Raw genomic sequence first — 17,500 nt, 5'->3', positions numbered from 1 at the left:
TAGGGGGAAAAAACAATTAAGTGATGTTTTATGAGGTTGGCACTACGTTGGTACAAATCACCTACCAAAAGCTGCACTCGAACTTGGGTCACACTGCACGTTATCAATTTTCTTAGCGCGCCTACCAGACGACATACTGTACTGTGTTCAGTCCGTTGCTTAACATCACTTGTTTATCACTCAGCTGACACAGAGGATGTACAGTGCGCAGTACATCTGGTGATGACAGGAAACGGGTTCAAATTGGCTTCATTTGTCTCTATTGAAGTCCTATGGGGTGGCTGTGTCGCTTCACTTGTCTCTATTGAAGTCCTATGGGGTGGCTGTGTCGCTTCACTTGTCTCTATTGAAGTCCTATGGGGTGGCTGTGTCGCTTCACTTGTCTCTATTGAAGTCCTATGGGGTGGCTGTGGCTTTGTCGCTTCACTTGTTTTTATGAAGTCCTATAGGGTGGCTGTGTCCATTTCTCTTCATTTCTATGCTCTTCCTCCACCACACGACATGTTCCTCTGTTGGCAGTGTACCTACCAGAGCTACCAGAGAAGACCTGTGGAGGACAAAAGTATTGGGACACCTGCAATTACACCCACAATGACATCCCATTCTAAATCTGGAATTGGTCCTCACCCATCTAGGAAGGTGCTTCTCAAGATTTTGGATGGTTTATGGAAGGTTTTTGCCCATTCATCCAGAAAAGCATTTGTGAGGCCAGGCGAAAAGGCCTGACACAACGTCTGTGCTAGATTGTCCAAAGGGGTTTGGTTCTTCCATACCAAAATCACTTCAAAATGTCTTTATGGATCTTGCTCAGTCATGATGGTGGAGGGATAATGGTGTTTTTCAGGGGTTGGGATTGGGTTAGTGAAGGGAAATCTTAATGCTTCAGTAAACCAAGACTGTTTCAGGAAGTTTGGGGAACAGTTTGGGGAAGCCCTTTTCATTTCCACCATGAAGACATTTTTGGGCGAGTCTGGCATGAAAGAACTTGACTGGCCCACAGAGAACAGGTTTCTCTATGCCCCCAAACTAGACCGGAGCTAGACAAGAGATTGGGAGCCATTCTTGTCTTCTTGCCCAGCGTAAGTGCCTGACCCCATAGATCATCTTCTGAATGAATGGGAAAACATATCCACAGACATGTTTAAGATCTTGTGGAAATTTTTCCCAAAATAGTGGAAGGGGAGACCAATTCCAGTATTTCAGTTAGCCTATTAGCTGGTTTGATTTGCATTGAGCTCAATGAGCATCAAACCAGCTAATAGGCTAACTGAAATAACACAATGCCAATCTCTAGGTATGGTGAAGGGTATGTGATGATGTGGGGCTATTTTAATTCCAAAGGCCAAGGTAACTTTATCAGGATGTACAGTATTCTGGATCCATGAAATAACTGGCCTTTAAAAATAAAAATCTGCCTGTCTCTATGGGAATTTAACATAGGGGTGGCAATACTTATGACCCCTGTATTTTAAGGAAGAACATTTATTTATTTATGATACATTATTCATTCACTAAGAAAATTGGTGTCCTTAAAGGTTAGATATTTCCTCATTTTTCACTTAAGGCATTAAGATCAATTTCCAAAAGATGATTTTATATTCCTCTTTTCAGTCAACTTTAGCATGGTTGCCAACACTTTTGGCCATCACTGTATGTAAGCGAGTATGTAAGCGATAACGGCCGTCGAGGTGTCCTGTTATACAGAATTAATGGAAGAGGGCAAGAGGCAAAGAACTCCCCGACGCACAGCGGAGGGGAGTTTCCTCCGCCCAAGTCCATTCAGTCCGTATAACACATCGGCGGCCGTTACCCCCATTTATTACCTGGTTGCCACTATAGGCAATAGTCATCCCTTTACACGCAAAGGAAACAATCTGTTCTGTTTAAAAACAAGCCGACTTGTTCAGTTTGTTGTACAACTATCTTTGGCCCTAACGGCGATAGCATGGACAGTTAGCATGTTTACAGTTGATTCCATTGTTGCGAAGCCTGCTTCCAGGCTCAACCGTCGTCCTGCTATGGTTGTTATAGTTACCATTCATAAGCATTGATATGGAACGGTGATTAAACTTTTTTTACCACATCTTCTTCATAGGTGTTCCGTTATTCAGAATGAATAGCCACCCCACCAGCCAATCAGATAAGATTATTTCTTCTAGAGATTATTCACAGTTTACAGGAGTGGCTTATGTCATGCTGGAGTGGATGTTCCGAACACAGGCCCTGATTTGTCCCTTAACCTGTTCATGTAAAGTATGTATAGTGTGTTATATTATCAAATATATCTTACTATATCTCAAAATACAAAATGGCTAACAGCCCCCAGAGTCTCCCTAAGGAGATTGAGCAAAATGCATGGGCATACTTTTATAAAATCAAGTGACATATAGGGCTAAAATGTGATGTTTGAAACCCTGCAGAAAGAACAAAAAATATTGTTGCCTCTGTGATTCTGTGTAAGTACTTCCCACAGTTCGTTATAGGCCAAAATAGGTGGGAACAGTGCCCTCAATGATGTGCAGTGCAATTTTGGGCAAAAGCCTAGAAATTGGTATGGAAGTATTGGTTCCCTTGAGATGTTCTAGTGTTGAATGCTGGTGCCCGTAAATGTTAGTCTCCTTGCTTTTCAGGGCACCTCGCACAGAGCACTCAGGAGTTTTAAGTTGTTTGGCTTGGTAGTGACAGCAAAGAGCATTTCAGTACAAACATATCTGCTCTGTTTCCTGTGTGTGTGTGTGTGTGTGTGTTGTGTGTGTTGTGTCTGGTGTGGTGTGGTGTGTGTGTGTGTGTGTGTGTGTGTGTGTGTGTGTGTGTGTGTGTGTGTGTGTGTGTGTGTGTGTGTGTGTGTGTGTGTGCTCCTCTGAGGTGTACATCTGAAGCTCCCTCACTCCCTGCCTCAGGCTCCCTCTGAGTGCTTCTCTTCTGTTCTTTATGCTGCAGTTTAACCAGCGCAGCTTTACTTCCCTCACACAACCTGCCCAACACAACACACTCAATGTCTTTTGCCATCCACACACAACCTGCACACACATACACATACACACACACACACACACACACACACATACACACACACATACACACACACACACACATACACACACACACACACACACAGACGCACACAAACACACACACCTACACACACACACACTCACACGCACAAACATACACACACACACACATACACACATACACACACAGCACACACACACACACACACGCACAAACATACACACATACACACACACACACACACACACCTGCTTCATAAAGTGCCTACGTTTTAGGACCTGCTAAGTGCCTTAAGATAATGTTAACATGTACCATAATGGCACTGTATAAATAGATGCATTTGGATCATTGAATTAGGGAAATTTTAGAAAGAAGAAAAAAAGATTCACTCTCAGTGTTAAGGGCCTTGATTAAGGACGCAACTGGGGCAACTGGGAATTGAAGTCACGACTTTTTTAGGCTACTACATGCAAACATCGCCCCCTATCGCCCCTATTAGGCTACTACACGCAAACATCGTCCCCTATCCCCCCTTACAGGCTACTACATGCAAACATCGCCCCCTATCGCCCCTATCAGGTTACTACATGCAAACATCGCCCCCTATCGCCCCTATCAGGTTACTACATGCAAACATCGCCCCCTATCGTCCCTCGCCCCATCAGAGACAGAGTAGATGCATCTGAATTGTGTGTCTTCTCCCCACAGCAATTCCCCAAAGACACCATCAATGAGGAGGTGGTGGAGCTGCTGGGTCCCTACTTCGACATGGCCGACTACAACATCGAGACGGCCAAAAGGGTGTGTGGCAACGTGGCCGGACTCTGCTCCTGGACCAAGGCCATGGCTTCCTTCTATTCCATCAACAAGGAGGTGTTGCCTCTCAAGGTGGGTTTGACCACAGACACTCAAGAAGTCGATAACCATTAATTCGACTCAGGAAGTATTCTGTAAGTGGAAGAGTTAAACAAGTGTAGTGTAGAAGATTGGTTTAGATTTGATCTTGAAGTGTGTAGTCACTTTTGTAGATCATTCTAAAGGTGTCATAAGGAAGATTTCATTTGTTTATTTAATGTGTAAGATTTCTGTTTGTCAGTCCCTATGAGGTTCCTTCAGGGCCTTCAGAGTGACTTGTGCTAAATGTTATAGTCCCTGATGTTTTCCCCCAAAGTAGTAAACCTTTGCAGCAGTAAACTGTTGCCCCCCACCATCATCCAACCCTTGCTCTGGTGTTGTGTAGGACCGCTCACACTCTTGGCTTTGTTGTCAAATACTGTGACAGTGAGGTTGCATGGTGCAACAGTGTTTGTGACAGTGGCACAGCAAAAGTCCTTTCAAGTCCCATTGAGGGGCCACATCCCTGGGCTGTCCCTTCTCTTTCATGTGCCCGGTGTGACAGAGCGCATGGATGATTGGACTTTGATTGAAGACAGCAGGTTCCCGAGCTCCTTCCGAGTTTCTTCACCTCAATGGATGATGACTCCTCTGGGGACGTAGCCCCCACCCCCACCCCCACCCCCCTCCCGACTTTCTGTTGACCTTTTGCGTCCGTACTCCTCGCACAGAAACTCACAAATTGATTTCTTGCTTGTCCTTTTGCAGCGGGCCTGCCTGTCTGCCTGTGGCGGCAGAAGTGGATTACGCAAGCCCCCCCCCGTGGCGTCCATTAATATTGCATGTTTCCTCAGGCCAACCTGGCGGTGCAGGAGAACCGGCTGGCCCTCGCCAACGTGGACCTGCAGAAGGCGCGGGCGGAGCTGGACGCCAAGCAGGCCGAGCTGGACGTGGTGCAGGCGGAGTACGAGAAGGCCATGATGGAGAAGCAGGTGAGCAGGTGTCGCCTGCGTTTGGGTTTTGGCTGTGTGGTTCAGTGCCCAGGCTTGCCCAGGCTTGAACCCGCAAAAACTCGCAGCGACTCAGATTGGGAGCCAAGCAGGCCTGCAAGGAAGCTAAAACCCTTGGGTGCTACTGTAGCTGCTGCCGCGCGCGCGTGCGTGCGTGCGTGCGTGCGTGCGTGCGTGCGTGCGTGCGTGCGTGCGTGTGTGTGTAAAACCCTTGGGTGCTACTGTAGCTGCTGCCGCGCCGGAGGGGAGGTTTATGCAGACTTTCAGCACAGTTGGCTCCTGTTGCAATGGAGGTTTATGCATACTAATGTAGGTCTAAATATGGATCATGCATGCATTATGTAATGGATAACGACCGCCGAGGTGTCCTGTTATACGGAATTAATGGACGAGGGCAGGAGGCAAAGTACTCCGCCCAAGAGTATTTCTTCTCTCCGGGTGATAAATACAGATAATGCACACACACACATGCACATACTCAAAAAGGGATGGAGAAATTTCAGGACTGTGTTCTTCCCTTCCTTTTCTGCACCTGCAAATGGGTGTGTGTGTGTGTGCGTGCGTCTGCATATTTGTGTTTCAAACAAATCACTAAACTTGTGGCATTTTTAAGGTTACAGTTATGTTTCATAGTTTATGCACTGGTGCTCTCAATAAACAATAAACATCAGCAAGCCCTGCTTCCAGTCTGGTGATTATTATGTGACACCGCGAATCGACAGCATGGAGAGTGATTTTTTGACAGCAGCACACCTGGCGTCGACATCCTCTCCAAATCTCCCAGGAGACAGGCCGCCAGCTCCATGCGCAGTCTTTTGTGTGTCTCATAATGCAGCGTAGTTAGTGCACCGTGAGTGTGTGTGTGTGTGTGTGTGTGTGTGTGTGTGTGTGCTCGGAGGTCTGAAAACCTCCTGCTATTCTGGAAGATGCTGAAGGCTTAGTTTGTGTCAGGGTTCTTTTTCGCCTGAAACGCTCTTCCTCTGTGTCTTCATGCCTTTCTGAAGGTTACTAAATCATAGGCTTCTTAATTAGGCTTCTTAATTAATCATTTGTGTGTATTCGGCGTCAAATAAACCAATGGAAGTGTCATTTCCCATTACCGTTAAGAGTGAATAAAAATCCTAAGGACATTCAGCCAAGCACACTGGTACAGTCTTTGCATTGTGCTGCGGGAGACTCGTTGCGAGGGTTTTACCAGTACTGGGCTGATCATAATTTAGATTTCTTAATAATGCATTCTCAAAATAACAGTGGAAGAATACAGCACCTTTCACTTTAGACCAGGTTCTTCTGTGGTCTAATCATGTTCAGTGGCATCTAAATAGAAATGTGTGATCAATGCACTTGACCACACCTTATTTTTTCACCCCTGGGTGGCAAGTAGACAATGTGCACTCCAGACGGGAAGATAACGACGTTGGTCTCAAACTAGCAGACACGTTGCGTCCCACTTGGCACCACAAGGCGCCAGGCATAACACAGGGCCCTAAATGTTTAGTCGATGTTTGTGTACTGCAGTACAAAACTTTTTTATTCTTTAGCTGTCTCACATAGTTCATATGGTGTGCATGTGTGTGTGTGTGTGTGCGCTTCTGTTTCCCACAAGGCTTTGCTGGAGGACGCGGAACGCTGCAGGCATAAGATGCAGACGGCCTCGTCTCTGATCAGTGGCCTGGCTGGGGAGAAGGAACGCTGGACGGAGCAGAGCAAGGAGTTCGCCGTCCAGACCAAACGCCTCGTTGGTGCGTAGAGCCACTGCCAATGTCCCAAGTGTCCAGCTCAGCTCTATCAGATCATAGCCCATTCTCTTGACCATCTCTCCATGCCAGATCAGAGTCACAGTAAAGTGCTGTCTGCTTTATTGGCCTTTTATCTCAGCTGCAGCCTCATCCATCTCTCCTCTATGCAGAAGCCTTTATTAAAGCAGGTCTATATGCAGTCTCATCCCAATGTAATCTAGGCCCACAATGCAAGATTTATCAGAGTTCAAAAATCAGTCTGACTTGCTTTGCCAGTACAAATGGAGTTTTCATCATGCCAATAAAGCTCTTTTGAGTAGAAAACCCCATCATGCAGATGAAAGCACCCCAAACTCCACCAGGCCTATTAGACATCTCTAATCATATGCAAGAGAGGGTTGTTATCTATCTATCGATCTATCTATCTATCTCTGTCTGTCTGTCTGTCTGTCTCTGTCTGTCTGTCTGTCTGTCTCTATCTATCTGAGTTTGGTAAAGGTGAGTTGGTGTGTAATGTTTTAGCACAGGTAAGCCAGTTACTGTCAGTACGGTTTGTAAAGCGGCAGGTGTTTTTTTCAGGCGATGTACTCCTGGCGACGGCCTTCCTGTCCTACTCTGGCCCCTTCAACCAGGAGTTCCGGAATCTTCTCCTGACGGACTGGCAGCAGGAGATGAGGAGTCGCCGCATCCCCTTCGGCGCAAACCTCAACCTGACGGAGATGCTGATCGACGCCCCCACCGTCAGTGAGTGGAACCTTCAGGGCCTGCCCAACGATGACCTGTCCATCCAGAACGGCATCATCGTCACCAAAGCCGCTCGCTTCCCCCTCCTCGTCGACCCACAGACCCAGGGCAAGATCTGGATCAAGAACAAGGAGGCCAGGAATGAGCTTCAGGTAAGGCTGGGTCAGGTGGAATGAGCTTCAGGTAAGGCTAGGTCAGGTAGAATGAGCTTCAGGTAAGGCTGCGTCAGGTAGAATGAGCTTCAGGTAAGGCTCGGTCAGGTAGAAGGAGCTTCAGGTAACGGCAGGTATTTTATTGCCAGTACGTGATGTGCTATTACCTGTAGCTGAGTACTTTTATCTGATATTACCAGCATCTTACCTGTTATTATCAGTTGCTACCTCTAGCTAAGTAAGGGATAACGGTCTTCGAGGTGTGTCCAGTTATACGGAATAGCACATCACGTACCGGCAATAACATATCAAATAGAAGTAATAACTGGCCAGGTACAGTTAAAAATAGTGCAAAGTGTAGGATAATGTCAGGTAATACACAGATGGAGCTGTGTTTATATCCACATACATGTATTAAACTCACTCTTTCCTTTTTCAAGACAGTGATCATTAGAATAATAATAAAATGTTAAAAAAAAAACACTGACTTGTATTTTCTGGGTTCTACCAGATCACTTCCCTGAACCACAAATATTTCCGCAACCACCTGGAAGACAGCCTGTCTCTGGGGCGCCCCCTGCTGATCGAGGATGTAGGCGAGGAGCTGGACCCTGCCCTGGACAGCGTCCTGGAGAAGAACTTCATCAAGACTGGCACCACCTACAAGGTCTCTGTCTTTACTAGTCCTATTATAGGAGTACGGCCAAATCTGTTCGATTCTTCGGTTCGATATTTAACTGGTAGGCGGTGGTAGCATAGTGGTTAAGGAGCTGGGCTAGCACGCAGTAGCCTGAAAAGTTGTGAGTTCAATTCCCAGCCATTGTGCCCTTGAGCAAGGCACTTAACCCTGAGTTGCTCCGGGTACATTGGCCCTTGTGTTATAGTTGACATATGTAGTAAGTCACTTTGAGAAGCTAAATGAATACATGTACTGTAGATTGTAAATGTCCTGTTGCAAGTCCTTGTTGCTTTTACTGTGCTAAATACTAGACACCTTTACTTTTTTATGTTTACTTTGTGACAAACAATAGAATCGGCCTGAAATCCTCCTCGTCACGTTTTTGTTTAGATGCCAATTTGGCTTAGGTGATTAGATCTGCAAGCAGTGTCCTAAGGGGGTTGTTTACTTTTGGAGATTGCATTTATCAGGAAAATCCAATTATATTGCTAAAGGTCAGGAAATAATCCTACACTTACCATGTGAGATACATGCTACCTTGAGACATATGGAGCAGTGTGTGTGTGTTTGTGTGTGTGTGTGTGTGTGTGTGTGTGTGTGTGTGTGTGTGTGTCACCACCTAAAACAAAAGCAAAGCAAACACACAAGTGTCTGCCCTCCTCTCCTCCCAAAGCGTACATCTGCAGCTAGATAACAGGCCTCCTGAAAATGCTCCTATGGTGTCATCGCCAGCAGTCTAGCAGCCCTCTGTTCCGTATGGTAGAATATAAATACCTCTTCCTTCCCCATATGCATGTCTGTGTGAGCTGTAAACAGCGTTAAAGCCTGGCGATGATGAGTGATTATTATGGGCTGTTTAGCGTCTCAGTACTCACGTGCAGATGAAAGGGGTATTTATACACTTGTAAATGATGTGTGGGACTAGGAGCAGCCAGGCACAGGCAGATTGGTGCCTTTTTGCTCTGATGAAAGGAGAGTCCCATCCTTTTCTCAAAGAGGACAGAAAGGGGGGTGGGGGGTCTTTGCATGTACCTTTTGAGGTGAGAACACACAATGTGTGTGTGTGTGTGTGTGTGTGTGTCTGTGTGCATTGTATCTGCCTGAGCGAATGTCTGTGATTGAGGGTCTGTGTATGTATGTGTCCAAGTGTGTTTGTGTGTGTGCGTGTGTTTATTTTTATGTATACGTGTGTGTGTGAGTGTGTGTGTGTATGTGTGTGTGTGTATGCGCGCGCGCACGTGTGTGTGTGTGTGTGTGTGTGTGTGTGTGTGTGTATGTGTGTGTGTGTATGCGCGCGCGCGTGTGTGTGTGTGTGTGTGTGTGTGTGTGTGTGTGTGTGAAACATCCTAGTCCTGGGGGCTCATCTCTGGTCGTCTCATTATCGGTTCTCTCCTTCCTCGGCGAGTCTGCCGATGTTGCTGACGTTCTGTGGTCGTCATGGCAGCTGCTCCCGTCTGTGTGGCTGACAGCTTTAATCAGATGTGGCGTGTGAACACCTGATCGCCTGGCGCCAAGGCCACACTTCACCACGTTCACACCAGGCCATCCCCCAGAGGGCCACACTTGACCACGTTCACACCAGGCCATCCCCCAGAGGGCCCTCCCCAATCCAAACACACACATAGAAAGCAATAATAAGCAGGTGCCTGCCATGACATCAAGGATGTGTGTTTACCTCTCTAGGAGAAGGTGGTCAATAATCTTCATCCAGAGACACCACTGACGTGCGTGTGTTTTCTCGTACCGTCACATCTCTGGATTAAGGTGGGCTGTAAGGTAGGCTGCCCTCACTGAACTGTGTGTGTGTGTGTGTGCATGTGCGTGTGCGTGTGCGTGTGTGTGCGTGTGTGTGTGCCCCACAGGTGAAGGTCGGGGATAAGGAGGTGGACGTGATGAAGGGATTCCGGCTGTACATGACCACTAAGCTGCCCAACCCGGCGTATACGCCCGAGGTCAGCGCCCGCACCTCCATCATCGACTTCACGGTCACCATGAGAGGCCTGGAGGACCAACTGCTTGGACGCGTCATTCTCACCGAGAAACAGGTGCGAGGAGGGGAGCGAAGAAAAGGGTGAGGTGATGAGGAGAATAGAAGAAGAAGAGAAGATGGAGAGAGAGAGAGAGAGGAGGAGAAGAAAGGACGAGAGGAGAGAGAGAATGGAGGAGCAGAGGAGAGAGGGGAAATAGATTAGAGGAGGACAGGAGAACAGAGGAAAAAGAATGATAGGAGAGAGAGCAGAGGAGAAGAGGGAGAAGAGATGAGAGGAGGAGAGGAGAAAACAGGAGAGGTGTGGGGGATGAGAATAGAGGAGATGAGAGAAGAGGAGCATGGACGCAGAGGAGCAGACAGGAGAGGAGAGAAGGAGGAGAGGAGAAGGAGAGGAAAGGAGAAAGTGAGGATGAGAGGAGAGTAGGAGATGGCAAGACAAATGAAGGGAGAGTCAGACGGACATGCTGAATGAGAAACACAGGAAAAATAAGAAAGAAGGAGAAGAGAGAGATGATGAGAAGAGAGGAAGTGATAAAGGAAATAAGAGAGGAGGAGAAGAGAGGAAGTGATAAAGGAAATAAGAGAGGAGGAGAAGAGAGGAAGTGATAAAGGAAATAAGAGAGGAGGAGAAGAGAGGAAGTGATAAAGGAAATAAGAGAGGAGGAGAAGAGAGGAAGTGATAAAGGAAAGAAGAGAGGAGGAAAAGAGAGGAAGTGATAAAGGAGAGAAGAGAGGAGGAGGAGAAAGGGAGTGATAAAGGAGAGAAGAGAGGGAATGATAAAGGAGAGAAGAGAGGAGGAGGGACAGAGGAGGAGAAGATAATGGAGACATAGGTGGGAGAGTTGAAGGAGAGCAGAAGAGAGGAGAGGAGAGGAGGAGAATAAGAAGAACACAGTGGAGGACAGATGAGAGGAGAGGAAAGAAGGGGGGAGTGGAGGGGAGGAAATGAGAGATGAGAGGCATAGAAACATTGGTTTGATGTGATTAACTCAAGGGAATGAAACAAGTGATCTGTGGAGAATTACACAACCCCCATCAATCTGCGCTCAATCAGCGCGTAAACAAAGTGTGTTTAAAACAGATGTCAGCATATCATCACCATCACACACTGCGCCCACCACATTTAATTTAGACGGGCAGGCTCTGCGTCTTCGCAGGTCGCCATGGCAACTGAAGTGTTTTGGCTGCGACCGGTGACTGGGCCGTTGCTGCCCCGGGGGCAAAGTCATGTCCTCAGTTTCTCCACTGCAGGCCTGCATCTATCCAGCCACAGAAACAGCCCAGAGAGTTCAGGAGCGTGGGTTGGGTTGAGGGGTGCCCACCACCAACTGGCACAGGAGACCTCGCTGGCAATGCCCACTGCTGAGTGCCCTAATCTGATCTCAGGAGACCGGTGCACTGATCACACAGAGGGACACATGGGTGGCAGAGATGGTCTAAATAGCAGACCGTCTCCCATACCCCTGATGTGGAGAGGCAAAACGGAGGGGTAGGGCTAAGGGCTAGAAATGGGATTTAGCCAAAAAAAGATGTAGCCAAATGTCAGGCCCTTCCAGGATATCCAAAAGAGTGGAAAAGTCTAATTAGTGTTGAAAAGTGTTGAAAACCAAGGGGTAAAAAAAACCAGAATGCATAACGAAAGAAAGATCACTCTGGGTCAGATGTTTTTGCGCCCACTTCAGGCGTATTTGATTCGCAACATGCACATAAAAACATGGCGAAGTATGTAAAAACAGGCCGCACTGAGGAAAAAGCGATGACTGCCTGTCGCAGGAGAATGGCTATTTGCACATTTCCGTGTCATGCATTCGTAGGAGGGTCAGGGGAAAGTGGGAGTATCGTGCAAATATGTGTGTCTGTTTTGCGCATGTCTGTTTTGCGGTGGAAAAATTGCACCTGTTAAAAGCATGTGTAATCCAAATTGCGGTTAAATCCGTCAGAGAAACTTTTAGAGACAGCTGAATCAGTGTTCAGAGCATCAGTTTTCTTCTTCATTGTACTATGTCAAATAACTTTTGTTTCGTATTTTTTTGTATCGTATTTTCACTTTCATGACATACATTTCCCAATCTGCTAGACTAGGGTATTACTGTAAATCATAGTCCTAGTCTACGTGCAGTAAATACTGTAGTTCAAGTATTTTTTTAAGTCCATTAGTAGAACTACCAGGCCTACTCTGTATGCCGCTGCTCGTTGACATCTTATCATGTATGATCGCTAAACTTTGATTCTTTTTAATGTTGCAGTTGGTTAACTCTATTCTACTGCACTTATGTTTCAGCTGTGGGCAAGCAAGCAATACACGTTGTAGAGGGGGCGGGGACGGGCGGTGATGAGCGCTGTTTACGTAATGAAGTGACAGCTTAGTAAATTCCCCGCAATATGGCACAGCACAGCGTTCACTTACTGCGCATAGAAAAACTCGGTATTAACGCTTTCTCTGTACATCCGGCCTTCTGTATAACCTTGTCAGAAATATGAAATTGCAATTGGCAGAGGAAACTGAATGAAACAACATCAAAAAGAAAATGGGTTTTGCTCTCAGAATGTAAGTAGAGTGTGTCCAATATCCCTGCAGCACTGCACAACAGGACAGAGTCACTGACTGCTTCAGTTTCTGTAGAGGTCCAATGATGTGCTGGCAGCCCGACATGAATCAAAAGCAGCTTGCGGTTCAAATCAGGCCCCCAGCTACCTGTAGTCATACCAACCCCAGTGCACCTGGCCATCCTAGAGGAGGGGAAGGCCTCTGTTGGATGATAAGTCAAACACCATTTTACACGATATTGTCTTTAAACAAAAAGCAATCTATACCTAAACAAGCAAAAATTATACATTAGACATACAAGCACATGCTGTTCTTTATGATTATTATGAAAGCATTGAAATACAAGCAAACACACATAAACACACACACACACACACACACACACACACACACACGCTAATATGCTGGGTGCTAATTTGCTTATTTTCACCAAATGTCAAGTGTTTGCATCTCTGCAACGACACAAGGCATGGAGAGAGCCTGTGGGACTTTCCAATAATGCACTTAGATGCGTTTGTATCATCTGTCTTATTTACCTGTGTGTGTGTGTGTGTGTGTGTGTGTGTGCATGTGTGTGTGTGTGTGTGTGCGTGTGCTTGTGTGCGTGTGTGTGTGTGTTTGTCCTGCCGCCTACCAGGAGTTGGAGAAGGAGCGCACTACCCTGCTGGAGGATGTGACGTCCAACAAGCGCAAGATGAAGGAGCTGGAGGACAACCTGCTGCTGCGCCTGAGCAGCACCCAGGGCTCGCTGGTGGACGACGAGAGCCTCATCCTGGTGCTGGGCAACACCAAGCGCACCGCCGAGGAGGTCACTCAGAAGTTGCAGATCGCCGCCGAGACCGAGGTCCAGATCAACGCCGCGCGAGAGGAGTACCGGCCCGGTGAGACCTCCACGTTGCCATGGCGCAGGGGATGATGATGGGATGGATTTACTCTCAGGCTAGGTCCTGGTCCATCTCTGACTGGGCTGTGATCCATGGCAAGAGGTTGGGGAGAGAGTTCAATCTGAGCTGGTGTACCAACTAATAGAGTCAGTTTATGAAATTGCTCACAATTTTTCAGTTCCTGTTTTACGAGGTCTTCTGATTATTTCTGTACTTACCAGTATAAGTATAAGTATATATACTCTTTTGATCCCGTGAGGGAAATTTGGTCTCTGCATTTATCCCAATCCGTGAACTAGTGAAACACACTCAGCACACAGTGTACACACAGTGAGGTGAAGCACACACTAATCCTGGCGCAGTGAGCTGCGTGCAACAACAGCGGCGCTCGGGGAGCAGTGAGGGGTTAGGTGCCTTGCTCAAGGGCACTTCAGCCGCTTCCTACTGGTCGGGGTTCGAACCGGCAACCCTCCGGTTTCAAGTCCAAAGCGCTAAGCAGTAGGCCACGGCTGCCCGGGGTCAAAGGGGCAAATAAGCGCCAGTGCCGTGCTTCTGATGAAGGTTTTAGTGGAGGCAGATTGTTCAGGATGGCAGATTGTTCAGGAATTCAGGATGTTAGGGTAGGAGTCCGCCATTACATTCACAAACAGGAAACAGATTGCTGATATTTAATGGAGAAAATGAAGTAGACGATCTTCAGTATTGGCAAAACCATAGACTGTATATATAGAACAGTCTATCGGCAAAACAAACAATGCAAACGGACAATGCAGCCAATTTACCAGCCAGATTACTGAAGCTGCAGAATCCAGCCTTCTCTCTCCCACTCAGAAGAAGACAGATGGCTCAGTGGCCAGGGAGAGCTGCTATGATGAGAGGAGACGCTAGTTCCTGCTGCTGCTACCGCTGTGTGCTAAAGCCCCAGCAGCCGTGACGAGTGCAAATCGCAGCTCCTGCTTGCTCTCTCTTTGCATGATGAGCCAGTGGTCATTTCCCTCTCTTTGCTCCTGCTGTTCAGTGCAGGTTTGTGCACAATTCTGCTTCCTGTTTGCTACCTCAATTGAAGTGCAAGTGAAATTCAAGAATTGAATTGGAATTTAAGAGCCAGTTTCAATTCAATTCTGGAATTTTGCACAAGCCTGGTTCAGTGGCCATCATGGTACCGCTAGAAGAGTCAGTCAGGAGTGCAAATAGCAGCTTTTGTGTTGTCTGTGTGGCCATCTCCTCAGTATGATAATCAGTCCTCATTTTCCTCATCTTCGTTGTCCTCTTCTTCCTCTGTTGTTCCAGTGGCCACGCGAGGAAGCATCCTCTACTTCCTCATCACAGAGATGAGTATGGTCAACGTCATGTACCAGACGTCACTGCGCCAGTTCCTGGGCCTCTTCGACCTCTCCCTCGCCAGGTCTGCACCCACACCACCCTACTGCATGCCCCTATACTCCCTCTAACACCACCCTACTGCATATACTCCCTATACTCCCTCTAACACCACCGTACTGCATATACTCCCTATGCCCCTATACTCCCTCTAACACCACCGTACTTCATATACTCCCTATGCCCCCACACCACCGTACTGCATACTCCCTATGCCCCTATACTCCCTCTAACACCACCGTACTGCATATACTGCCTATGCCCCTATACTCCCTCTAACACCACCTTACTGCATATACTCCCTATACTCCCTCTAACACCACCGTACTGCATATACTCCCTATGCCCCTATACTCCCTCTAACACCATCGTACTGCATATACTCCCTATGCCCCCACACCACCGTACTGCATACTCCCTATGCCCCTATACTCCCTCTAACACCACCGTACTGCATATACTGCCTATGCCCCTATACTCCCTCTAACACCACCGTACTGCATACTCCCTATGCCCCCACACCACCATACTGCATATACTCCCTATGCCCCCACACCACCATACTGCATATACTCCCTATGCCCCCACACCACCGTACTGCATACTCCCTATGCCCCCACACCACCGTACTGCATATACTCCCTATGCCCCCACACCACCGTACTGCATATACTCCCTATGCCCCCACACCACCGTACTGCATATACTCCCTATGCCCCTATACTCCCTCTAACACCACCATACTGCATATACTCCCTATGCCCCCACACCACCATACTGCATATACTCCCTATGCCCCCACACCACCATACTGCATATACTCCCTATGCCCCCACACCACCATACTGCATATACTCCCTATGCCCCTATACTCCCTCTAACACCACCATACTGCATATACCCCCTATGCCCCCACACCACCATACTGCATATACTCCCAATGCCCCTATACTCCCTTTAACACCACCATACTGCATACTCCCTATGCCCCACACCACCGTACTGCATATACTCCCAATGCCCCCACACCACCGTACTGCATACACCCTATTCTCCCACACCACCGTACTGCATACTCCCTATGCCCCCACACCACCGTACTGCATACTCCCTATGCCCCCACACCACCGTACTGCATATACTCCCTATGCCCCCACACCACCATACTGCATATACTCCCTATGCACCCACACCACCCTACTGCATGCCCCTATACTCCCTCTAACACCACCGTACTGCATATACTCCCTATGCCCCTATACTCCCTCTAACACCACCGTACTGCATACTCCCTATGCCCCCACACCACCATACTGCATATACTCCCTATGCCCCCACACCACCATACTGCATATACTCCCTATGCCCCCACACCACCATACTGCATATACTCCCTATGCCCCCATACTCTCCCTATGCCCCCAGACCACCGTACTGCATATACTCCCTATGCCCCCACACCACCATACTGCATACTTCCAATGCCCCTATACTCCCTCTAACACCACCATACTGCATATACTCCCTATGCCCCCACACCACCATACTGCATATACTCCCTATGCCCCTATACTCCCTCTAACACCACCATACTGCATATACTCCCTATGCCCCACACCACCCTACTGCATATACTCCCTATGCCCCCACACCACCACACTGCATATACTCCCTATGCCCCTATACTCCCTCTAACACCACCGTACTGCATATACTCCCTATGCCTCCACACCACCGTACTGCATACTCCCTATGCCCCCACACCACCGTACTGCATATACTCCCTATGCCCCTATACTCCCTCTAACACCACCATACTGCATACTCCCTATGCTCCCACACCACCGTACTGCATACTCCCTATGCCCCCACACCACCATACTGCATATACTCCCTGTGCTCCCACACCACCATACTGCATATACTCCCTATTCTCCCACACCACCATACTGCATATACTCCCTATGCCCCTATACTCCCTTTAACACCACATATACTGCATACTCCCTATTCTCCCACACCACCATACTGCATACTCCCTATGCTCCCACACCACCATACTGCATACAGTATACTCCCTATGCACTGCTGCTATGTTCTATGGTGCTAGTGATATTAACCTGATATAAAAGCCTTATTGCTACCCTAAGGTAGAGGAATACTGTATCAAGGGAGTAACTGCCATTAATGCGTAAAAGGTAAACAAGGCAGAAGTTGCAGTGAAGCGCACAAGGTTTCTTTAAAACTTGCAACAATCTCATGAGATGGGATTTATACAGTAGGTGTGTTTTATCTTGATATATTGGTATGTATTCTAGTGTGTGAAAGAGAGAGAGTTTGTGTGTGAGTGTGTATGTGTGTGCGTGTGCTTGTGTGTGTTTGTGTTTGTCTGTGTCTGTGTCTGTGCATGTACTGTGAACTGATCAGTGGTGCTGATGAATCTGTCAAACCACTATGTTCAGGTCAGCCAAGAGCCCCATCACCAGCAAACGCATCACCAACATCATCGATCACATGACCTTTGA

General features: G+C 47.6%; 1 protein-coding gene across 1 annotated transcript in view; it reads left to right on the top strand.

Annotated features, from left to right (window-relative positions):
• The window catches only part of dnah5 (dynein, axonemal, heavy chain 5), a 120,713-nt gene that overhangs the window by 81,112 nt on the left and 22,101 nt on the right, over nucleotides 1-17,500 (top strand). Inside the window, exons 61-69 of the mRNA XM_076279408.1 lie at nucleotides 3,724-3,903; nucleotides 4,704-4,841; nucleotides 6,466-6,601; nucleotides 7,178-7,494; nucleotides 8,006-8,161; nucleotides 10,036-10,218; nucleotides 13,349-13,592; nucleotides 14,886-15,000; nucleotides 17,438-17,500. The exon at nucleotides 17,438-17,500 is cut by the window's right edge and continues 128 nt beyond it. Of these exons, the coding sequence (XP_076135523.1) occupies nucleotides 3,724-3,903; nucleotides 4,704-4,841; nucleotides 6,466-6,601; nucleotides 7,178-7,494; nucleotides 8,006-8,161; nucleotides 10,036-10,218; nucleotides 13,349-13,592; nucleotides 14,886-15,000; nucleotides 17,438-17,500 (1,532 nt within the window). The remainder of the gene's footprint in view (nucleotides 1-3,723; nucleotides 3,904-4,703; nucleotides 4,842-6,465; nucleotides 6,602-7,177; nucleotides 7,495-8,005; nucleotides 8,162-10,035; nucleotides 10,219-13,348; nucleotides 13,593-14,885; nucleotides 15,001-17,437) is intronic.

This window comes from Alosa pseudoharengus, unplaced genomic scaffold (genome assembly GCF_046254945.1).
Source record: "Alosa pseudoharengus isolate Yale_2024_CS ecotype anadromous, Long Island Sound unplaced genomic scaffold, YU_APseudo_1.1 YU_APseudo_1.1_scf_12, whole genome shotgun sequence".
Taxonomy (NCBI): domain Eukaryota; kingdom Metazoa; phylum Chordata; class Actinopteri; order Clupeiformes; family Clupeidae; genus Alosa; species Alosa pseudoharengus.
This window is presented reverse-complemented; position numbering and strand designations above follow the sequence as displayed.